This window comes from Argopecten irradians, chromosome 7 (assembly GCF_041381155.1).
Source record: "Argopecten irradians isolate NY chromosome 7, Ai_NY, whole genome shotgun sequence".
Taxonomy (NCBI): Eukaryota; Metazoa; Mollusca; class Bivalvia; order Pectinida; family Pectinidae; genus Argopecten; species Argopecten irradians.
In genome coordinates, this window is record NC_091140.1 from 13,803,761 (window position 1) to 13,828,784 (window position 25,024).

General features: G+C 36.8%; 1 protein-coding gene across 22 annotated transcripts in view; it reads left to right on the top strand.

Moving 5' to 3' along the window:
* LOC138327607 (C-Jun-amino-terminal kinase-interacting protein 4-like) overlaps positions 1-25,024 on the top strand; it is an 83,870-nt gene that overhangs the window by 40,556 nt on the left and 18,290 nt on the right. For 10 of the 22 annotated variants that reach the window (XM_069273821.1, XM_069273823.1, XM_069273824.1 and 7 more), the window contains 18 exons: positions 151-246; positions 1,436-1,615; positions 2,581-2,613; positions 4,123-4,173; positions 5,389-5,617; positions 5,969-6,130; positions 6,546-6,723; positions 6,974-7,177; positions 7,688-7,720; positions 8,768-8,845; positions 9,703-9,952; positions 10,334-10,414; positions 13,335-13,402; positions 13,897-14,048; positions 14,351-14,522; positions 14,907-15,020; positions 17,110-17,295; positions 21,237-21,272. In XM_069273821.1, coding sequence (XP_069129922.1) covers positions 151-246; positions 1,436-1,615; positions 2,581-2,613; positions 4,123-4,173; positions 5,389-5,617; positions 5,969-6,130; positions 6,546-6,723; positions 6,974-7,177; positions 7,688-7,720; positions 8,768-8,845; positions 9,703-9,952; positions 10,334-10,414; positions 13,335-13,402; positions 13,897-14,048; positions 14,351-14,522; positions 14,907-15,020; positions 17,110-17,295; positions 21,237-21,272 — 2,303 coding nt within the window. Of the gene's footprint in view, positions 1-150; positions 247-1,435; positions 1,616-2,580; positions 2,614-4,122; positions 4,174-5,388; positions 5,618-5,968; positions 6,131-6,545; positions 6,724-6,973; positions 7,178-7,687; positions 7,721-8,767; positions 8,846-9,702; positions 9,953-10,333; positions 10,415-13,334; positions 13,403-13,896; positions 14,049-14,350; positions 14,523-14,906; positions 15,021-17,109; positions 17,296-17,714; positions 17,748-21,236; positions 21,273-25,024 lie in introns of all 22 variants that reach the window. The other 12 variants (XM_069273837.1, XM_069273836.1, XM_069273838.1 and 9 more) reach the window with 8 other exon arrangements.

A 25,024-nucleotide genomic window follows, 5' to 3' on the forward strand; every position in this document is an offset into this window, starting at 1 on the left:
ATTCTTCTGATTCAAGTTTGATTTGATGTGCTGATTAAGGATCAATTTGTGATTTCTTTAACAGATATTTTAATATATTTTATATCGAAATTTCTAAAATCACAAAAAAATTTTTTAAGAATTTAATTATAAAATGTATACCGATCTCAGGCTAATTACACCAAGCAGATGGCTAGATGTAACAGGTGTTTTCATTGGCTGGCTGATATGCCATGTGACTGCACTCTTCAAGCTAATTCAAAGATGGTAAGTGTAAAATGGAGTTTACATGTTTGACCATTATTAAATTCTGAATACAGAAGTTCGGACAATAAATTTAGATCAAAATCAGAATTCCTAGTCTACACGAAAAACATGCTTTGATGTAATCCAAAACTTGCCCATCTGCTCATCAAAATTATTTACCATAACAACTAATTTGTGTTGATATTCACCATATTAATAATCAATTAAGATTTCAAAATTTGCACAAACTAAAAGAAATATGAATGCTAATATTTCACGATACTCACACAAAATTACAAAATATGAAAAACTGGTGATGTGGTTTGAATATGTAGACAAATTATCATTACTTAGATAATGATAGCTTTAATCCTTCCATAGATATGGTATGCCCCAATACTATTTATAGACTAAATCCTTAAAAGATGGTTTACCGTAGTTGGTGTAGGGTGTCGCTGAGTGCAGGTTCCTATAGAGAGTGTCTGCCTGGTAGGTACAGGTGTCAGATTGGACAGGTACAGTCATACCTGTCTGGTAGGTACAGGTGTCGGATTAGTCAGGTGTGGTTCAATGTTTGTGTGTATAGTATACTGGTACACTTGTATGCTTTTAGAATTATATAAGATATTACACATAACCGTATTTCATTACATACCATACTTCTTCAGATGTAGCCATCATACAACTCTATACATACTCACTTACATTTATAATAGCCATCAACCTGTACAATCAACATCTTTTGTACACTTAATACTTTTAACACTAAAACTATAATAAATGTGATGTGTGTGAAGTATAAGATTTTTTTTCAGATTTTATGCACTTTGTGATGATTTTATATATGATCCATTTTAATAATGAGATTAACTCAGCAACAGAAAAAGTATTCTACCATATTCTACCAATCTCTGATATGTCAATGATGGGCTCTCAGTTATGAGTTTTGCATTTAATTCTTGGTACCAATGATATGAAATATAATTTTATAAGCTTAAAGATTATTTTTTGATTTACATATAAAGTAACTTGCTTGCTTTAATTTGCACTGAATTTTGTTGCCACTAGTTCACATGAAAATCAAGCCTATAATTTTGTATTTTATTGCATGACATGCTGTACCATCCAAAGCTTGCTGAAATATGTGTTTGATTTTAGTTGTAAATGAATGTGTTTTTACCTGTGACTCATTCTCAAATTTCTGTTACAGTTTCAGCAATTTGTTTAGTTCTCCGAACAAACCAACCAAGAGGCCATTACCAATGGCGACCATCAAGTACAATGCCCCCACAACACAGGTCCAACCTGTTGGGGATCCGAACAAACGCACAAGGAGCAAACTGAACCTGGGTGAAAAAGCCAAGGCCTACGACTTTCTACAGGACGACTTGTAAGTGTAGAGTAGTCTGTCATTTCTAGAATTGAAACAAAAAAGGACAGTCTTGTTTCATATTAATATTATCTCCCTTGCGGAAAGGTATCAATTGCGATATTATCATTTTGCAAGCAAAACTCTTTTTTTCTCTGAAAATATGATGTTATGCTCGCCTAGGCATGATGTCACAATCGATACCTATAGGTAAGGGCAGATAAATGTTTAATATGAAAAGTCAAATACAACTGTACCAGTATGAAAATCAGATTAGAGAGATATTATTTGATACAATAGTGGAATGGTACCTGCAGTAACAGTAAGAAAGTCACTATGAAGTTATATGAAGTTAGAGATGTCAGCCCCATTAAGTAATTCACCGTATCTCTCTGCCATACTTTTAACATAAAAAAATAGTTTTTGGGGGTTAGTTTGATGATAGTAATGGCCAATTTTTACTTTTACATTATAGGATTAGTTTGATGATAGTAATGGCCAATTTTTACTTTTACATTATAGGATATGTTTATAGAATTTTAAGAGATTTTATACTTTATGTAGTATATCTCACTCACAAGTTGTGAGGTGAATGCTGCATGCTTTGTTAGATCTGCCTGTTTTTGTTCCATCAGTTTAAAATTGAGTCTGCATGACACATCTAATTTTACTATACGTTTGTTCAAGTATTATTTTGTTCATGTACAATTTTTTCATTCATAAAAATAAGTTTCTGCTCAAATAAACTTTTCATTCCAAAGTATTAAAACAAAAATAATTCCTTTGCTTCAAACATTTATAAACAATTTAAAAGGGAAAAAAATAAGATTGACTAATCATAACTTTCAAAGTTAAAAATATTACTGGAAAGCATCTTCCAATAAACCACCTTAGACCTTCCCCTGTAAAAGTATTTACATAATGACCTTGACCTCATGTCCTCGTTGATCATGTGATATGCATGTGTGCCTGTCTGTCTTACACAGGAGTACCAAGACCAGTGAAGGTGCCGATCACGGGTACGATTTACTGTCAGTAAATCACGACAGTTTCAAGAGTTTTCATTTTCACGCTTTCCTATCAGGCTTGTTGGTATCGGGAAATACTGCACTTTTCACTTTGTTGCTGTTTCACTGTATTAAACCTGATTTTGTGATATTCAGGTGAAGCTTAAGGAGATTCTATATATACTGGAACATCCACAAAGGGTTTAAAAGCAAAATAAGGATGCATGCTTGAAAGAACTGTATAAAAAATGAAACTGGTTTCTGTTACCTAAGGGGGATAATTCATATTGAATTGAAAAATCATGAATATAAATGTAGTAGCATGTTGCAAATACTTTCTTTAAAATGCTTGAAATGCCCATTCTACATAAAAAACAATAAATGCTTCAAGAATAAAGATAAAAAGGAATCAAATTTTATCATTTCTTGCATAGTTTACAAGTACTTGCATGTTACATGATATCAATTTCACATACCTTCCTCTCCTTGTGCCCTTTTAAAAAACATCTATGTTTATAGCTATGTAAAACACATAAGCAATGATGGAGCCACCTGCTACATGTACTACACTGACCTGCCACTATCAAATATAAAAGATATTCTTGCAGCCATTACACATGAAATTAATGTGTGAATGTCTCGTATACATAGAGAAAAAAAATTGTCTTAAATGGCTTAAATTAGCTGTTCAGTGGAGTTGATCTATATATTAGATGTATGAGCTTGTGAAGGAATAATTTCCACTGTCTGCATACTCTGCAGCATGTTTTGTTTGATGCTTATCTGAGCATGCTGGCTTACTTAGTGGATATTGTAGAGTATACGTTGCACTAGCAGACAATATTTGGGTGCTGAAAATACGTGCACATTAATGTAAAAGATTTAGATCAGTAATAGAATAATAAAAGATTGCTTACATATATATTAAACAGATCTATAGACAGGCTGCTAAATAAATATATCCTGTTTTACAATTATGATTAAATGATCATGGAATGATATTTAACTGTGCTTTTTTTTTTTTCTATTAATGATATTTATTGATATATATATATAAGTTTGTATGCAGTTTACTTTTAATGGTTTATTATTTTTATGCACAAATTTTTGTTTATTATTTGAACACCTGAGAAGTTTGAACCATTTTCTCTGTATTGTTGTATGCATTATTTTCACCATCATATTTTTGGCTAACTCCTTAAGAACTAACACAAAAATACAGACAAATATTTCATGTTATACATTATAACTTATTCTCAATTCTAAGCAACACGCTCAACAATATATTTATCATCAAGATTTAAACAGATACATGTGTAATCTATCTGCTAAAAAGAAGGACCTTTTTAAGAATCATATTACTAAAAATACTGAAAATAATTGCCCACCAAATGGTTCATGCTTCCCAGTAACTTCACGTTGTTACTTCCTTTGTTGTTCACACATTATGATTTTCTGATTTTTGTTGTTTTTGTGTCACGCATGTTTTGTTGATGTGGAGATGTTATGATCCGTTGTCAGGTCCAGTAAGATAGAGGAAATCCTCGACGAGCCCATCTTAGCCCAGCCAAAGTAGGTTATTCCACTCTAGGGTAATAGGGGTGTGGGAGTTAGCATGATAGTTGCATGTTTAGTAGTTTATTTTCAGTTTCCTGAAAGATTCTGGTTTGGTTGAACAAAACTTGTGAATAATTGCTTTGTTTGAGTTGTAGAAGAATTAGTTTTGTTTACGAAGAATGTAATTGAGTACTAATGTCAAGTGAAAATTATATAATTACACATAATGAACTCAAAAAATATGATAAATTAATATTGAGATATTATGATTCCAACCTCATCCCCTGTCCTCAACTCTTAGAGGGCAAAATGTTATCTTGATCTATTATATCTTTCCAACTCCATCCCAGAATTGCCCCTCCGTTCCCCACCCATTCCCAGAACACCTCCCTCCATTCCCCATCTCCCCCATTCCTCAACAATCAACTGACAATCTACCATACAAGACCTAAATAAATAAAGTTCAAACTCGTATCCCAATCCTAAAAGCTTCTTTCACCCCCATCCCAGATCTTGATGGTTAAATTCATATTAAAATCCTGAATCCACCATTGAACGACTTTATACAGAAAAGGTTGAAACAAAGTGAGCTGAAACTAATGATAAATGGGACTTGTTGGGTACTAACACTTTAGTTAGACTTGTTTTATAATAACACCTCGATAATCATGTATGTTTGGGCTATAGTGTAACTTGTATTATATAACACCATAATTACATATTGTATTATCTTTGCTGACACCAATTTTATATGCAGTATACAATGTATTTGGATTGCTGGTTATATATAAGTAGTGTTGTATGTTAGAATGCTTCATACCCTTGAAGACACATTTAGACTTTTCTGAATCAAAGACTAGACCTAGCTGTCCATTATGAAATTTTAGGGGTGAATGAGTTTTTAAGCAGTTCTAAGAGGTCCTTAGCTGGATCAGGGGATGAGTAAAAGAACACCTTGACATGGGTCCCCAGAGGCTGTTTCGGGTAGACTTCAAATTCTACACTATAAAGTGATAAAAAAAGCCTTCTATCCAGTGAATTATATTCCGTCCAAGTTTGTTATGTTATAAAGCATCATTGGGATCAGAGAACAAAATATCAAAATGAAAGAAAATTATCAGAACTTAAGTGTCATCATTGTTATAACAGTTAAACGCTGACTAAGGTGTATGTATTTCTGTAAAGGATGTCAGACAATTAATGACTAATGGTATACGTATTTCTGTATAGAATGTCCGAGAAAGCGAAAAAGGAGCGAGAAAAGGAACGCCGGGAACAATACAAACAAGTCCGTGCCCATGTGAAGAAGGACGACGGCCGACTTCAGGCTTATGGATGGAGCTTGCCTGCTAAGTTCCAACCAGCACTGCCTAACAGAGAGACGCCTTCAAAGAGTCACGTCCCTGTACCTGTACCAGTGTACTGTAGACCTCTCTTTGACAAGGAATCTGGTCTGAAGGTATAGTATCCTCCAATAATAGTAGATATTATAGAAACTTTTGTTATAAGGAATCTGGTCAGATGATAATGTATTTTCCAATCACAACAGCCTGCTCTTATCTAAACTCTATAACCTTGAAATCATAGAGAATGTTATGTACTACTTAGAACAGCACAGGAATTTCTTTTTAGTACGAATTTGGTTTGAAGGTAAAATATTCTCAATATCTCAGTAACCTTCAACCCCAACCTTTTCTCTTTTCACAAGTTTAATAAGTTTAAATTCTTTCTAGACATAACCTTTAACCCCAGAACAACTTCATTGGATAAGCATGTTGCTGACCTTTAAACTTTGACTTTTGTTTTACAGATCTGGTGTGCTGTGGGGGTGAACTTGACTGGAGGTCGAACCAGAGACGGTGGATCTGTTGTAGGGGCTAGTGTGTTTTACTCCAATGTGAATGACGCAGAGAAAAGTTCTAAAAAGGACGCCACAAAGGATGAAGTGGAACGTCTCAACCAGGAGCTAAAGGTATAGAAATAAACTGAACAGTTCTCCACAGGGATATATTAACACATCCTACTAATCCTAATCTACCTGGTAATATTAAATTAATGATTTGTAATTTTATAGCAACATACTGGTATTGAGTCAGGTTTATTTTAGAAGCTTTACCCGATGGTTATATATATGTTTCTCATACAAATCAATGATTTTCTATCTTTCTGTGCCCAATATGAGACTCTTGAGTATTTTTTGTTTTGAAAATAATCTATAAGTCACTTTACCATTAGTGTTTGTTTAAAGGATTCTCATTCACAGTTTCAAAGAAAGATTTTTCTTTTAAATTAATGCGAAAATTTCATTTCAGTTATGAATGGTGCTTTAATTATAAGCTGAAAATTAGTAGAAAAAGTCCTTAATTTCATTTGTTTATTTTATCCAGGATCATGAGAAAAACATCAAGGATACGGAGAAGGAGCAGCTATCCTCCTTTGTATGGATCTGTACTCAGACCTCGACTTGTAGTCGGGTGTCCGTGATAGACGCCAATAATCCTGGGGACATTCTAGAGACATTCCGAGTGTCAACATCACCCATCCTCTGTATAGCCAGTGTAGCAGGTATGTAAGCACTAGAGATACTCCGAGCACATTAAATTTTTTTCTTTGCATGTTTGTTTTAAAAGTAATATGTAAATAGATTGAGGCATAACTTTTAGGGCTCATGGTTTGGATGAGTTCAATATGGCATATGGGTAATCTAAACAGGCATTTAACAATTACATTTTCATGACTCACTGTTTGCGATATTTCATGTTGACCTTTCCACTTTGACCTGTCCAAGTTGGTATACTAGTAATCTATGTTACAGGTGCTCTAGAGTCAGACTACACGGTAGATGAAGAAATCCTAAAGGCGGAGTCCTACCCCCAGTACAAACCTCCCCCTGAACCAGACAATCTGGCCACCTCTGTCTCGGACAGTGGCATCGGTGGCATTACCTTGGTCCAATGTGCCACAGGGGGTGCCACAGCCTCACCTAATACATCGCCTGTAGGCACACCTCCAAAGTCTGGTACAGTACAAACTTATTAGTATTATGTATACATATTATTGTAAAACATGCTTTAACTTTATTTGAGTGCAAATCAAACTAAGATCAAATCTCAATTTCTGATTTACAGAGATTGAGAAAAGATAAAAAACATTTTCATGATCAGTAAAGTATTTCTAGACCCTAAGTCTGTTCATGCTTATGAAGGATTTTCTTAGCGACATATTTTAACAAAACTTAAATTATAAGTAACTGATAACACCATAGCGCTGGATTGGAAGCTTGTATATATACATGTAATTCTGATATTCAAATTAAGTTTAAAAACTTTTTTAGATAAATCAATTTCAAACTACCAAAAGAATTTATTATTGATTAGTCCCTCCTTGTGACGTCACAATTACCAGAAGCTAGGACTAATCGGTGGTAAACTGTATATTACCCATGTTATTTATGTATCTTGAAACCCCTGTACTAGCATACAGCACTATGTTCAAATTCCAATAATCAATTGTTTGATGTTATTTACAGATGGAGAGAGACTGTCCGGCCTTTCTAGTAGTGGTATGTACTCCCCCTTACACTCTAGTATCTATACTTGGCTAGTTTTCCTTATCCTATACTACAAAATACAGAGTTATCTGTTCTTGTGGGCTTGCATTGATTGTTATATAATTTGTTTGTGAAAGTAACATTTTGTAAAGTAATAAATGTGTATTTCTCATGCACACTAAGGTGCCAAAAATCAATAGTCTCCTCAAGGGGAGATAACTCTGTGTGACAAAACAATATTACTGTAAACATCCTGATATACCAAAATCAAAAAAAAAAAAAAAAAAAATAGAACAGCAAAAGAAAGAAATGAAAAAAATAAACAAAAGAGAAGAAATAGTTTGTGGAAAGATTAATTTAACAGGACAACAATATCAAATAATTTATTCAAAATATCACAAATTAGTGTTTCTCTGATGCCAGTATGTTTGCAGTGTTCATATCACATTCTAGTAATCTGCGTAGAAATTTTGCTAGTTCTCTATGATTTATAAATGGGTTCTACTTTTGTCTAGCTTAAGCAACAGCTTCTTCTAGTATTAATATCATATATATACATTTTACCATGCCAGGTTTATACTCCCACCTATATGACCTAGGCATTCATTTTATGGCTATGAATGGTGATATTTATGCCTAGATCATTCTTAAATGCAGTAATGTAATCAATCCAGTATAGGTAACATGACTTTTCCATTGGTATTACATAGCTTTGGTTGTAACATCATACTAATCATATCATACCAACTTCCTAAACATATCATACAAATAATTTTTATTTCACAAAGGTTGAAAAAAAATTGAACATAACCTTTTTGACCTGTGTTTCTCAAAACAATTTAGTATGATTTAATGCATTCCTTCACTTTGAATTTTTGCACCAATTTAATTGATTAATTTCTTCAGAAATCTATTTTTAACTAATATGAATTAACTGAAATTTCATGTGAAGTTATCTGGAGTGTAAAAGCTCAGCGGAAGGTTGTTTTTGAGAAATTGAGGTGTGGTTGTGGTATGTACTAACAATATTTTTCCGTGCATTTTCTGCGTGAATCACAGAAGAGAAACTAGACACAAGTGTGGAGCACAAGGATAAGGCAGACACAGAAAGTCTCGTCTCCGAGCGTAGCTACGAAGGTGAGGTCTAGCAGCCAATGTCTAAATCTCGGAACATCTGGTTCAGAATCAACTTATATGATTATTGAATGATCATCCTATTATTCCAGTTTGTTTTAAGAAGGAAGGACTTATGAAGGCGAAATCTTGAAAAACTAGCTATAGAAAAATATACCAGTGTTTTGCCTAATGCAGCTTTTCCATAGCAAGTGCTAACATAGCTATCTGCCTTTAATATTTCTAGGGACTTGGTGTCTTATTAACTGAATTTCCTTCTAAACCTATAGAAAACTATGTAGTGTAATACTAGGGAACAGGGATTGGTCATTAGGTTTTGAGGGCATTTTAATGAATCAGTTGACTTGAATGAGTAGAAATCTCCTTATTTTACATTTGATAGGAATAAAACTGCGATAACAAAGTTATGTATATGCTCATGCTTTTACATAACCACAACTAGCTTCAAACCACAAAATCAAAAGTTCAATTCACTTTGCTTCATCATAAGATTTAATTGATAAGATAATATTATATATACAATACTAATGCTGCGCTCTTCACAGTTTTCTTAGAAACCCGTCAAAATTTAATATCACTATTTGTGTAATTCTTATATTATTAATTGTTATTTAATGATTCAGCTGATATACTTTATCAATAATAATTAAACTTACCTGGTAATGGTTCATGAGTATTTGTAATAACTATGTTTCTTTTTTAAAAATTGTATGTTTCTTTTTGAAATGTAATATTTCCATAAATCAGGTTCAGTAAAGACTTGCCAAAATGCTTCATTCTAAATGAGCATTCATTCACCTATTTTGTGGTAGTAATGATATGAAGTTATATTATGAAGAAATAATGTATGTTGTCCTCAGCTGCCTTTGGAAGTGATGATGGACCACCATCAGTGTTTAAGGCGCGTGGTTCTCCTGTGTCATCTGGTACTGCCACCCCGACTTCCACATCCTCGTCACGCTCACTCGACCGTCGCGCCCTACAGGAACAGGCCGACCTTGTCCGTGACGGTATCAGTCCTCTGCCCTTGGACAGCGATCTTCAGTACGAGGAGACAGAAAAGATGAGCAGTGTTCTGCCGACTATGTGGTTAGGTTCACAAAGTGGCAGGTTAGTAAACTACAGATCAGATAATAGGACCTAATACTAATATAACCAAAATTAATTCATGACAAAGCTTTATTAATGAACATTTAAAATTTCCAGTAAGACTTACATTCCAATTCTATGTCTATTACGACAATGAAATCATGAAGACTTACATTCCAATTCTATGTCTATTACGACAATGAAATCATGAACAAGACTGCTTTTGACCTTTCATAGTTTTAAAATTGTGCAGTCTTTTGACATACATAATAAAATCATAATTGAAGCAATGCAGATTTTAAACCTTAAGGATGTAAGATTTTAAAATACTCAAGCCTAACAATGCACTTTACATAAGATGGGAGTTCCTTATTCTAATTTCATTATTCTATCTCTTTACAGTTTGTATGTACATTCCTCTGTGGCCCAGTGGAGAAGATGTCTTCACTCTGTCAAACTCAGGGACTCTGTTCTCAACATTGTGTAAGTGTTATAGATGTAACAAAGGTATCAGTCTCAAATGAAGTTACAGAATACAAACTCCACATTTAACAAGATTGAGCAGGCCATCCAGCTATTTCTCATTGAAAATGATTCTTATTTTGGGAAATTTACCCAGCATATCAAGGACAAGGAGGAATATTGCCTTGGTTTTATTATCTGCTCACCTGGCCCGAAGGGCCGGTGAGCTTATGTCATGGCGCGGCGTCCGTCGTCCGTCGTCCGTCGTCCGTCGTCGTCCGTCCGTCCGTCCGTCCGTCCGTCCGTCCGTCAACATTTCCTTTAAATTGCTACTAGTCATAGAGTTCTGGATGGATTGTAACCAAATTTGGCCACAAACATCCTTGGGGGAAGGAGAACAGAACTTGTATAAATTTTGGCTCTGACCCCCCGGGGGCAGGAGGGGCGGGGCCCAATAGGGGAAATAGAGGTAAATTCTATAAATCGCTACTTGTCCTAGAGTTCTGCATGGATTGTAACCAAATTTGGCCAGGCACATCCTTGGGGGAAGGGGAACAGAACTTGTATAAATTTTGGCTCTGACCCCCCGGGGGCAGGAGGGGCGGGGCCCAATAGGGGAAATAGAGGTAAATTCTATAAATCGCTACTTGTCCTAGAGTTCTGCATGGATTGTAACCAAATTTGGCCAGGCACATCCTTGGGGGAAGGGGAACAGAACTTGTATAAATTTTGGCTCTGACCCCAAGGGGGCAGGAGGGGCGGGGCCCAATAGGGGAAATAGAGGTAAATCCTATAAATCGCTACTTGTCCTAGAGTTCTGCATGGATTGTAACCAAATTTGGCCAGAAACATCCTTGGGGGAAGGGGACCAGACTTGTATAAATTTTGGCTCTGACCCTCGGGGGGCAGGAGGGGCGGGGCCCAATAGGGGAAATAGAGGTAAATCCTATAAATCGCTACTTGTCCTAGAGTTCTGCATGGATTGTAACCAAATTTGGCCAGAAACATCCTTGGGGGAAGGGGAACAGAACTTGTATAAATTTTGGCTCTGACCCCTCGGGGGCAGGAGGGGCGGGGCCCAATAGGGGAAATAGAGGTAAATCCTATAAATCGCTATTTGTCCTAGAGTTCTGCATGGATTGTAACCAAATTTGGCCAGAAACATCCTTGGGGGAAGGGGAACAGAACTTGTATAAATTTTGGCTCTGACCCCCCCGGGGGCAGGAGGGGCGGGGCCCAATAGGGGAAATGGAGGTAAATCCTATAAATCGCTACTTGTCCTAGAGTTCTGCATGGATTGTAACCAAATTTGGCCAGGCACATCCTTGGGGGAAGGGGAACAGAACTTGTATAAATTTTGGCTCTGACCCCCCGGGGGCAGGAGGGGCGGGGTCCAATAGGGAAATAGAGGTAAATCCTATAAATCGCTACTTGTCCTAGAGTTCTGCATGGATTGTAACCAAATTTGGCCAGAAACATCCTTTGGGGAAGGGGAACAGAACTTGTATAAATTTTGGCTCTGACCCCCCGGGGGCAGGAGGGGCGGGGCCCAATAGGGGAAATAGAGGTAAATCCTATAAATCGCTACTTGTCCTAGAGTTCTGCATGGATTGTAACCAAATTTTAGCCAGAAACATCCTTGGGGGAAGGGGAACAGAACTTGTATAAATTTTGGCTCTGACCCCAAGGGGGCAGGAGGGGCGGGGCCCAATAGGGGAAATAGAGGTAAATCCTATAAATCGCTACTTGTCCTAGAGTTCTGCATGGATTGTAACCAAATTTGGCCAGAAACATCCTTGGGGGAAGGGGACCAGACTTGTATAAATTTTGGCTCTGACCCTCGGGGGGCAGGAGGGGCGGGGCCCAATAGGGGAAATAGAGGTAATTCCTATAAATCGCTACTTGTCCTAGAGTTCTGCATGGATTGTAACCAAATTTGGCCAGAAACATCCTTGGGGGAAGGGGAACAGAACTTGTATAAATTTTGGCTCTGACCCCAAGGGGGCAGGAGGGGCGGGGCCCAATAGGGGAAATAGAGGTAAATTCTATAAATCGCTACTTGTCCTAGAGTTCTGCATGGATTGTAACCAAATTTGGCCAGAAACATCCTTGGGGGAAGGGGAACAGAACTTGTATAAATTTTGGCTCAGACCCCCCGGGGGCAGGAGGGGCGGGGCCCAATAGGGGAAATAGAGGTAAATCCTATAAATCGCTACTTGTCCTAGAGTTCTGCATGGATTGTAACCAAATTTGGCCAGAAACATCCTTGGGGGAAGGGGACCAGAACTTGTATAAATTTTGGCTCTGACCCTCGGGGCGCAGGAGGGGCGGGGCCCAATAGGGGAAATAGAGGTAAATTCTATAAATCGCTACTTGTCCTAGAGTTCTGCATGGATTGAAACCAAATTTGGCCTGGGAAACATCCTTGGAGGAAGGGGACCAGAACTTGTATAAATTTTGGCTCTGACCCCCGGGGGGCAGGAGGGGCGGGGCCCGATAAGGGAAATAGAGGTAAATCGTAAAAATCGCTACTTGTCCTAGAGTTCTGCATGGATTGTAACCATATTTGGCCAGAAACATCCTTGGGGTTAACAGAATTCGTATAAATTTTGGCTTTGACCCCCTTGAGCAGAAAAAGTTGGGCCCAATAGGGGAATTAGAGGTTAATATTCAAATTCCTTCAGAAAATAAACAATGAACTTGTATTCAGAACATTACTTGGCATTACCAACCAGGTGAGCGATACAGGCCCTCTGGGCCTCTTGTTTTATATTATCACATATGATGTATTAACAAGTTCATTATTTGTGAAGTTTACCGTTAGTTTATTATCAAAAGTATCTGTCATAGAAGATTGACTTCAGTTGTCATTTTGCTGAAATTTGCACAAAATATTCTGACATACAGGTATTGTTACCTATATCCATGATTTTGTTTACAGACACCTGAAAGGAAGAGTGTTGGCAGCCCTGGCAGACGGAACAGTAGCCATTTTCCATAGAGACACAGGTTAGTCTTCAAAATAGAACTAATGTCCCAGTTTTTCTCGCATTTTGAATGCAGACATCTATTACTCAAAGTCCAATGGTCATCCAATATTTCATGTCATGTTTAATACAGAAAAAGTACAAGTAATTATTCTACAGTGGTCAAGGTCACCTTCACCTAGTTATCCTTCATTTCTCTGACCTTGGTTATCATTGCCATTAGCTGCTGTATATGTGGTACATCAACCGCAGATGCATAGTTTGATCACAGGAAAACCAGAGTTATTCTTATTAGTCTACAACACCATGATATGCATACCACCCATAAGGCAAACTTGTTTGATGAAAAAATATGAAACTTAAAGAAAAATGTATAGATATCAGTCCAGTACTATATAGTATCATTGGAATGATTGATAATACTTACTCAGGAGCAAGAACATTGCAGATTATTTCCTTAATTATTTTCTGTGAGTATGAAAATGCTGGTTAACATAGAGTTGTCTCCCCTAACAGAAGGCCAGTGGGACCTCCAGAACTACCATCTTCTTGACCTCGGACGACCTCATCACTCGATCCGCTGTATGACTGTGATAGCCAACAAACATGTCTGGTGCGGCTACCGGAACAAGATTCATGTTGTCGACCCAGAAAAAATGAATATCGAAGTAGGTGTATAAAACTATAATGACATTGTTTCATTTAAACGATTCAGCAAAACCGTTAAATGTTATCATATCATAATTAGATAAATATATTTGTATTTTAAATCATTAAAATTGTTACTATGTGTCTAATTTTGTTTGTCAATAAAGCCTGCTTATAATATAACAGGTATTAAGTGTTGTAGTGCTTATTGGTCAATAAACCCATGGTGTCTAAAATATATCAAGTGTAAGTGCTTGTTGGCTTCATCAGGTCATAGAACATTACTGTTTATGGTAATAAGAAAATTTCATTTTTTTTTCAGAAAACGTTTGATGCACATCCTCGTAAGGAGAGTCAGGTACGGCAGGTGGCCTGGCTAGGAGATGGAGTGTGGGTATCTATCAGGCTGGATAGTACACTTCGTCTGTACCATGCGTACACCCACGTACACCTACAGGATGTAGACATTGAGCCGTACGTCAGTAAAATGTTAGGTCAGTATGATAATCAAACAACTACATACACACTGGCATGACGCGAGAAATGTCAAATATTAAAAATTATTGACAACTAGTAATTGATAATCGTATGTCAGTAAAATGTTAAGGAAGTAAGAACATCATGTGACCACATGTACATTCACATAGCATATGTTTCAATGTTAAAAATGTTGACGATGAATAATTCCTAATCCTAGGTCTATAAAATATTATAAAGTATGAAATCACATGACCACATGTGAACTCGCATAGCACTAGATATGTCAATAGATATTATTGTTTAAAGATGCCAGGAAAATAATTCATTCTACTTCATCTATAATATATAGTTCCTGTTATAAGGTTTCATCTTGTAAAACAGAGTTGTCTCCCTTGTAGGTACAGGAAAGCTTGGCTTTTCCTTCGTCAGGATCACGGCCATGTTGATTTCCTGTAACCGCCTGTGGATTGGCACCGGCAATGGCGTTGTCATCTCTGTGCCTTTGTCTGAAAGTAAGTTCAACTTCTTCTACAGCTTATGCTGTGTAGACTGTTAAAGATGCTCCACCGCTGACAGAGCATAAATGATATTCATCACTTGAACAACAATTGGTGTTTAATCGTGTATATATATGTTTTATAAACACAAAAAATAATATAAAATAATTTATTTTGCCTTCGGTGCATGCGCAATCAGTACGTCATTCCATATAGGATATAGTGCCAGGAATTTTTAGCCCACCATCATCAGATGGTGGGCTATTCAAATCGCCTTTCGTCCGCGGTCCGTCGTCCGTCCGTTAACAATTCTTGTTACCGCTATTTCTCAGAAAGTACTGAAGGGATCTTTTTCAAATTTCATATGTCGGTTCCCCTAGGACCCTAGTTGTGCATATTGCATTTTGGGACCGATCGGTCAACAAGATGGCCGACAGGTGGCCATCTTGGATTTTGATAGTTAAAGTTTGTTACCGCTATTTCTCAAAAAGTGCTAAAGGGATCTTTCTCAAATTTCATATACAGGTTCCCCTAGGACCCTAGTTGTGCATATTACATTTTGGGACCGATCGATGAACAAGATGGCCGACAGACAGTAATCTTGGATTTTGATAGTTAAAGTTTGTTACCGCTATTTCTCAAAAAGTACAGAAGGGATCTTTCTCAAATTTCATATATAGGGTCCCCTAGGGCCCTAGTTGTGCATGTTGCATTTTGGGACGGATCGGTGAAGAAGATGGCCGACAGGTGGCCATCTTGGATTTTGATAGTTAAAGTTAGTTACCGCTATTTCTCAAAAAGTACTGATTGGATCTTTCTCAAATTTTATATGTCGGTTCCCCTAGGACCCTAGTTGTGCATATAGCATTTTGGGACCGACTGGTCAACAAGATGGCCGACAGGCGGCCATCTTGGATTTTAATGGTTAAAGTTTGTTACCGCTATTTCTCAAAAAGTGCTAAAGGGATCTTTCTCAAATTTCATATACAGGTTCCCCTAGGACCCTAGTTGTGCATATTGCATTTTGGGATGGATCGGTAAACAAGATGACCGACTGACGGCCATTTTGGATTTTGATAGTTAAAGTTTGTTATCACTATTTCTCAGAAAGCACTTAAGGGATCTTTCTCAAATTTCATGCATAGTTTCCCCTTGTACCCTAGTTGAGCATAGTACATTTAAGGACTGATCCATAATGCCTTTCGGGACTGATCGGTAAACAAGATGGCAAACCGGCCGCCATCTTAGATTTCATTGTTGAAGTTTGTTACCACTATTTCTTAGAAAGTACTATAGGGATCTGTCTCAAATTTTATATGCAGTGTGTTTGAAAAGCAGGGAAAAGATCCCTCTTTCCATTGTCAGACATAGATCATTCTTTGGTGGGCGCCAAGATCCCTCTGGGATCTCTTGTTTCAGGATGCAATTAATTATTTTTCATATTTTTAACTTGAAGTAGAATTAGAAGCTCAAACTTTTCAATGGTGGTAATGGTGTAAAGTAAGTAACTTTTGTAACTGAAGAAAAATACTTAATCGTCTGCTCCTGTTTTTGATAGTGAAAAAAATACCATTTGTCAGCGGTGGAGCATCTTTAAATAGCTATTTGACATTTAAATTTTCTGATGTTATATACGAATGATAAATCTAAAATGATATTGGAGAACTCTTAAATTTTATCAAAACTCTAAATAATTCTGTTATTTGAAATACCAGAAATCTTTTTTTGATCTTTAGGTTTATATTCATTGCTGAAGCAAATCATGAAAACTGCATTTTGACAGATGATGTGACAAGAAAGGAACTGAAGAGAACTATGCTGTTTTCGTTTATTCGGAACAACCGGTTCGACCGTTTGTAAAAGTTATTATTTCAAGTATAAATCCTGACGGACCTGCAATTTATGATACAGGCCTGTGAGGGCTTTGTCAAGGCTCGTCTGAAAACATTATAAAATCACCGGGTCCGTCTTTAATTCATGAACGAACAACTAGGTCCAACCAGTCAAACTGCATAATCGAAAACGGCCCTAATGTATGCAATTGTGTGGTTAAATGAGAATTGTTTTCATATGCTGTACGAGTTACTCCCCTTTGTGTTGTTAGGTAACAAGCAGACGGTAACGACAGCGTCCAGTGGGGGACGTCCTGGTGGTATAATCCGTGTGTACAGCGATAATAAGTCTGACAACGTGACACCTGGTAGCTTCATTCCCTATTGCTCTATGGCACAGGCCCAACTGTCTTTCCACGGCCATCGTGATGCTGTCAAGTTCTTCGCAGCCGTACCTGGTGAGTATTGATATCATTACCCCAATATTTCTATCATTTCTATCATCATTATTTCAGATTCATTGACTCCTAAAACATAAAAAAATAAACAACTGAATGAAACTAAAATTAAAAAAAGGAAAAATATCTAAAACCTATTCAAACTTAGTTTGATGATGATATTGATCTTCATAGTCTTGCTTATTATTAGTGTGGAATGTGCAAAAATGAACTTTAAATTTTCTGTATAACAAATATAAGAAGAAAAATAAAATTTGGAAATTTTAACATAGTGTATAAATCTATAGGTGGTGGTGTTTAGTGGAATAAAATGTTTTTAAAAGAAATTTGAAAGGTACATTTTATTAGCCTATAAAAAAAACTTAATTTAATGGTATAAAGATTTTAGCTGATTTGAAAGATTTTTTTTTACTCGTCAGCAACAATTGCAGATGTCTATAAAACCTCCTTAGGTATGTTGTGAAACTTAAAGCCTGTGATTCTCATCCTTCAAAACAAAACATTATCATGTTGTCTAAGGTTATGGTCAAAACTTGTCATAAACCCATCATTTGTTAGGATAAAACTTTGTCTTGTTGTTCCACGGTTGTAGTCCTATTTAATACCACTAAAATCCATCAGAGCAAAACATTATCATGTTGATAAGTTTACTGTGTATATTTCCAGCATCAGACCTACATATTTTATACTGCCATACTTAAAAAGTATGAATAACTTTATATACCATGAAAATATATGATCATTTGTGTGTCCTGTAAAGGGTAGCTACATAAGGTACCTTGTACCCGACTACTACATAAGGTACCTTGTACCCGACTACTACATAAGGTACCTTGTACCCGACTACTACATAAGGTACCTTGTACCCGACTACTACATAAGGTACCTTGTACCCGACTACTACATAAGGTACCTTGTACCCGACTACTACATAAGGTACCTTGTACCCGACTACTACATAAGGTACCTTGTACCCGACTACTACATAAGGTACCTTGTACCCGACTACTACATAAGGTACCTTGTACCCGACTACTACATAAGGTACCTTGTACCCGACTACTACATAAGGTACCTTGTACCCGGCTACTACATAAGGTACCTTGTACCCGACTACTACATAAGGTACCTTGTACCCGACTACTACATAAGGTACCTTGTACCCGACTACTACATAAGGTACCTTGTACCCGACTACTACATAAGGTACCTTGGTACTACTTGTACCGACTACTACATAAGGTACCTTGTACCCGACTACTACATAAGGTACCTTGTACCCGACTACTACATAAGGTACCTTGTACCCGACTACTACATAAGGTACCTTGTACCGACTACTACATAAGGTACCTTGTACCCGACTACTACATAAGGTACCTTGTACCCGACTACTACATAAGGTACCTTGTACCCGACTACTACATAAGGTACCTTGTACCCGACTACTACATAGGTACCTTGTACTACTACATAAGGACCTTGGTACTAGTACTTGTACCCGACTACTACATAAGGTACCTTGTACCCGACTACTACATAAGGTACCTTGTACCCGACTACTACATAAGGTACCTTGTACCCGACTACTACATAAGGTACCTTGTACCCGACTACTACATAAGGTACCTTGTACCCGACTACTACATAAGGTACCTTGTACCCGACTACTACATAAGGTACCTTGTACCCGACTACTACATAAGGTACCTTGTACCCTACTACTACATAAGGTACCTTGTACCCGACTACTACATAAGGTACCTTGTACCCGACTACTACATAAGGTACCTTGTACCCGACTACTACATAAGGTACCTTGTACCGACTACTACATAAGGTACCTTGTACCCGACTACTACATAAGGTACCTTGTACCCGACTACTACATAAGGTACCTTGTACCCGACTACTACATAAGGTACCTTGTACCCGACTACTACATAAGGTACCTTGTACCCGACTACTACATAAGGTACCTTGTACCCGACTACTACATAAGGTACCTTGTACCCGACTACTACATAAGGTACCTTGTACCGACTACTACATAAGGTACCTTGTACCCGACTACTACATAAGGTACCTTGTACCCGACTACTACATAAGGTACCTTGTACCCGACTACTACATAAGGTACCTTGTACCCGACTACTACATAAGGTACCTTGTACCCGACTACTACATAAGGTACCTTGTACCCGACTACTACATAAGGTACCTTGTACCCGACACTACATAAGGTACCTTGTACCCGACTACTACATAAGGTACCTTGTACCCGACTACTACATAAGTACCCGTACCTCTGTACCCGACTACTACATAAGGTACCTTGTACCCGACTACTACATAAGGTACTTGTACACTCGACTACTACATAAGGTACCTGTACCCGATACTACATAAGGTACCTTGTACCCGACTACTACATAAGGTACCTTGTACCCGACTACTACATAAGGTACCTTGTACCCCGACTACTACATAAGGTACCTGTACCCGACTACTACATAAGGTACCTTGTACCCGACTACTACATAAGGTACCCCGACTACTACATAAGGTACCTTGTAGACTACTACATAAGGTACCTTGTACCCGACTACTACATAAGGTACCTTGTACCGACTACTACATAAGGTACCTTGTACCCGACTACTACATAAGGTACCTTGTACCCGACTACTACATAAGGTACCTTGTACCCGACTACTACATAAGGTACCTTGTACCCGACTACTACATAAGGTACCTTGTACCCGACTACTACAAAGGTACATTGTACCCAGTTAATTTTGCATGGTTAGATACTTTCATGGTTTTGGGGTATATACCTATGGTCATGGAAATTTGATCTGTGAAAAAAAAATATTTTATATACCCTTACAACCTAATTGTGGAATTTGAAATCCTGAAAAATTAAATTTTCTCCTTTTTAGTTCAAATGGCAAAAATTTTAACACACAAAACTAACCAGTTGTACAGTATCACAATGTAGGTGTCACTGTCAACAGTTTGTTCTGCAAAGAGATTTCTATTCTTAACTAAAATTCTCTTGGGTAGATTAAACTTCATGTACATCTTCCTTCAAAAAGTTGCTTGCTTTGGAAAGTTCTTCTGCTCGAAAGTCTAGGTCACTGTTACTGTGAATAAAAAACTTGTTTCCTTACAATGACTTCAGTTGAAGGTATCTACACCCTGGAATTATTGTATTATCTAATTACATATTTAGACTAAGCCTTTTGTTGTACATAGTTTTTTAACAAGTGATAAGAACTATTGGTAGAGTTGTACAACATGATAATGTTTTGTTTGTAGTTGCCATGAGTTTGTGTGACTTTTTTCTCTACATCCTTAGAGTGATGTGTGCATTTTTCACCCTTTGTGTTATCCTTAATGATGTTTCTCTGCCTGTAGATGATATACTTCACCAAGATAGCTCTCATTCACCCATCCAATGGTCTTCTAAAATGTCCTCTAGTCTAACCCTCCCTCAAATTTTTCACTCATGTAATGCATCCCCAAATTAGAATAGTCCCAGGAACCATGGTACCATGGAACTGTGCTTGTTGAATATGTTTGGTGCTGGCAATTGTGTGATATAAGTCATTAAATAGGTATCATTGCCTATACAGAATGACTAAAATTACCAGAGAATCAAAATGTATAATTGATTGGTGTTGGAGGCATGATTTAAGAGAGGTATTAGGAAACACAGACATGCTTTTGTCTACAACATAATACAGGCATACTGTTGTTTATAACATTATACAGACATGCTATTGTCTATAACATTATACAGACATACTGTTGTTTATAACATTATACAGACATGCTATTGTCTATAACATTATACAGACATGCATTTGTCTATAACATTATACAGACATGCATTTGTCTATAACATTATCAATGATTGTGGATGTTTACTTCCATAGGCAGGGATAAATCTCCAGTCCCTAAACCTCGCAAAGGTAGGTACATCTACACTGTAGATATCATATATACTGTGCACTGAAAAATCTCCTCTCTTATCCCTTTCAAGAAATTTTGAGAAGGAAACAGTCTAAAGGGAGACAATCTTTTCTCCAGATATATAAGACAATCACAATTGTACTAGTGCTACATTTCTTAATTCTGACTTCTGGTGATGTTTTCTTCCGTGTCTTATTAATGAAAAAAAAATCTTCACCACACAGCTTAAATTAGCCTGAACATTAATCTGTGGAGATGTCTTGAGGCCTGAGTCTTTTGCTCATGTGATTTACTCTCTTGCATTCCTTGAAATAGTTTCCTTGACTAACATTCTTCCAAATGGTTCTGAACTTCCCTTGACTGACATTCCTCCAAATTGTTCTGAACTTCTCTGACTAACATTCCTCCAAATTGTTCTGAACTTCTCTGACTAACATTCTTCCAAATGGTTCTGAACTTCTCTGACTGAACTTCTCTGACTGACTAACATTCCTCTCACTTCTGAACTTCTCTGACTGACATTCCTCCAAATTGTTCTCAACTTCTCTGACTAACATTCCTCCAAATTGATCTGAACTTCTCTGACTATCATTCCTCCAAATTGTTCTCAACTTCTCTGTCTTACATTCCTCCAAATTGTTCTGAACTTCTCTGACTAACATTCCTCCAAATTGTTCTCAACTTCTCTGTCTTACATTCCTCCAAATTGTTCTGAACTTCTCTGACTAACATTCTTCCAAATTGTTCTCAACTTCCCTAACTCCTTCAAACTGAACTTCTCTGACTAACCAATTCTTCCAAATGGTTCTCAACTTCTCTGACTAACATTCCTCCAAATTGTTCTCAACTTCTCTGACTAACATTCCTCCAAATTGTTCTCAACTTCTCTGACTAACATTCCTCCAAATTGTTCTCAACTTCTCTGACTAACATTCCTCCAAATTGTTCTCAACTTCTCTGACTAACATTCCTGACATTCCTCCAAATTGTTCTCAACTTCTCTGACTTACATTCCTCCAATTTGTTCTCTCAACTTCTCTGACTAACATTCTTCCAAATTGTTCTGAACTTCTCTGACTGACATTCTTCCAAATTGTTCTCAACTTCTCTGACTAACATTCCTCTTCTGAACTTCTCTGACTGACATTCTTCCAAATTGTTCTGAACTTCTCTGACTGACATTCCTCCAAATTGTTCTCAACTTCTCTGACTTACATTCCTCCAAATTGTTCTCAACTTCTCTGACTAACATTCTTCCAAATTGTTCTCAACTTCTCTGACTGACATTCCTCCAAATTGTTCTCAACTTCTCTGACTTACATTCCTCCAAATTGTTCTCAACTTCTCTGACTAACGTTCCTCCAAATTGTTCTCAATTTCTCTGACTAACATTCTTCCAAATTGTTCTCAACTTCTCTGACTAACATTCTTCCAAATTGTTCTCAACTTCTCTGACTAACATTCTTCCAAATTGTTCTCAACTTCTTTGACTATTATTCCTCTTCTGAACTTCTCTGACTGACATTCCTCCAAATTGTTCTCAACTTCTCTGACTGACATTCCTCCAAATTGTTCTCAACTTCTCTGACTAATATTCCTCCAAATATTTCTGAACTTCTCTGGACTTACATTCTTCCATTCTTGTTTTCTTGCGCCTCTTGCTAGACACCATAAGTGAGCTGACTGCAGCTAATTGAGGCACATCTTGTTCTTAGTTTATAAAGACTAGGATAAAACTTGAATGCTACCTTGACTAGCATTTCTCAAATAGTTGAGGTTTTTAATTTTCCTCCATATTTGATTAGTTTCCATATATGTAGACATGGTAGACGGAAGTTTTCTTTCTTTTTGATATTGTTTTATAATGAAACTTGTTTCCCATTTTATGAAATATCTTTTTAAAGTTCATAAGCTAATATCATTGTTTATACAGAATAAATGTCATAATTGTTGTCCATATACAGAGGATTTTGCTTATTTGAATAAGGCATTTCCCAGAAGAAAATATTCGAATAACCAGAGTATTCAAAAAGGCGGAGATTGTGTTTTGCCTCTCCGTTTGACCCCCCCCCCCCCCTACACACATATGCATGTGAACAGGCAGTATAGTTTCCTTCATTTGATCAAAACGTAAATTATTTACACTTTAAACGAACAAAAAGTAATTATTTTCAAAATTATAAACCAATTTAAATTGTTTAATAAAAAAACTATGTTCCAATATTTTAGATTCTTGTTTATGTTAGATGGACATGTAAATCTGTATGAGAAAAAGCCTGACGATCGATACCAAATGCATTAACCAAACATGATTGTGTTTGAAAATCAATTTACATATCAATTTCTGAACCTAAATAAAGAACAGAAACTTTGTTTTGACATCAGTGTATGAATTCGAAAATGGCGGCTGGTGTATGGTCCTAAATAAGTTTTGAGAATTCTTCCGGTAATAGTTGATCGATGCGACGAACTAGCTTGATAATATTTCATGAAATAATGCATATTCAAGCAGCAATGAAACAACGTAACAGGTATTTTTTTTGTATCCATATTACATTTGAAACTTGTGGTAGTCATTGCACGCCAACTTGGCATGCTTCAATTTCTCGTTCAACGAGACGCTTGATACGCACATGTCTGGCGTAGTCAAAAGAGTCTGGTTGAACGAGACTACTCATGAATGGAGGTTTTTGTTCTCCAAGCGATCGCGAACTAAGTTACGTTACATCAATAGATAAACATATTTGAAAGTGCAATTGTTTTAACTATATGTTTGAGTCAGTGATGATACTAAAGTAATAATTTACCGCTGCTGATGCAAATCGTATAAGCGTCAAATACCTTTGCATAAAATAACAAGCCATATGATAATGCTAATCTTTCACCATACCGATTTCTAGTAAAAACGAAGTATCTTGAAACATATATCGGCAAATTTCGCTGAAAATACGTTGTAGAATTGAAAAAAATTCAATTTTATTTTTAAAATTTCCCAGATGTTTTATTCGAATAACCAGAGGTCATGTAAAAAGTTCATTCAAATACAAAGAGTTGAAAAACAAAGATAAAGAAGGAAAAAACCAGGACCGCAGAATTTTATGCAAATAACCGAAATATTCAAATAACCGTTAATCAATTAAGTGTAGTCCTCTGTATTCCACATGAAGAAATATGTGTAGAAATGAAAAATTTGTGTAGATTGGTATAAAGACTAAACAAGGCATCGCTCAAGCGACATAAGCAAACATAGAAAAGCAATTATTTCTAAAGTCATGGTTGATGTCAACTTACTAGGTAGATCTCCTGTCCCTAAGCCCCGTCTGAAAGGTAGGTACATGTGCACTCTAGTCATGATATGTACACTGTGCACTCTCTCTCACCAGTGCAGCAGACCTGGTGTAAGTGGAGACAATTCTTGTCCAGTAGTTTTGTATAGAGGACAGACTTGGGTTGGTTATCCTCTTCCCCAAAGATGCAATTTTAAGGGGAGATAATTTTTGCCTGTGGAATTGAGTAAAGTTCAGTCTAAGGGCCTACAATTGTTACCCTGTACTTTTGAGAGGAGAGCTCATTTTAGGGGAGACAACTCAGTCCCATGTATATGAGTTATATGGCTTGTTCATTTCATTTAAGTAATCAAGTCTGAAATAAGGGTAAAACATATATTTATATTTCTGTGAGTCTAGAATCGTTCTATAACTTTTAAAAAAATACCAATATCCACCTTAAATGATATGAGAAATGAAGCTGA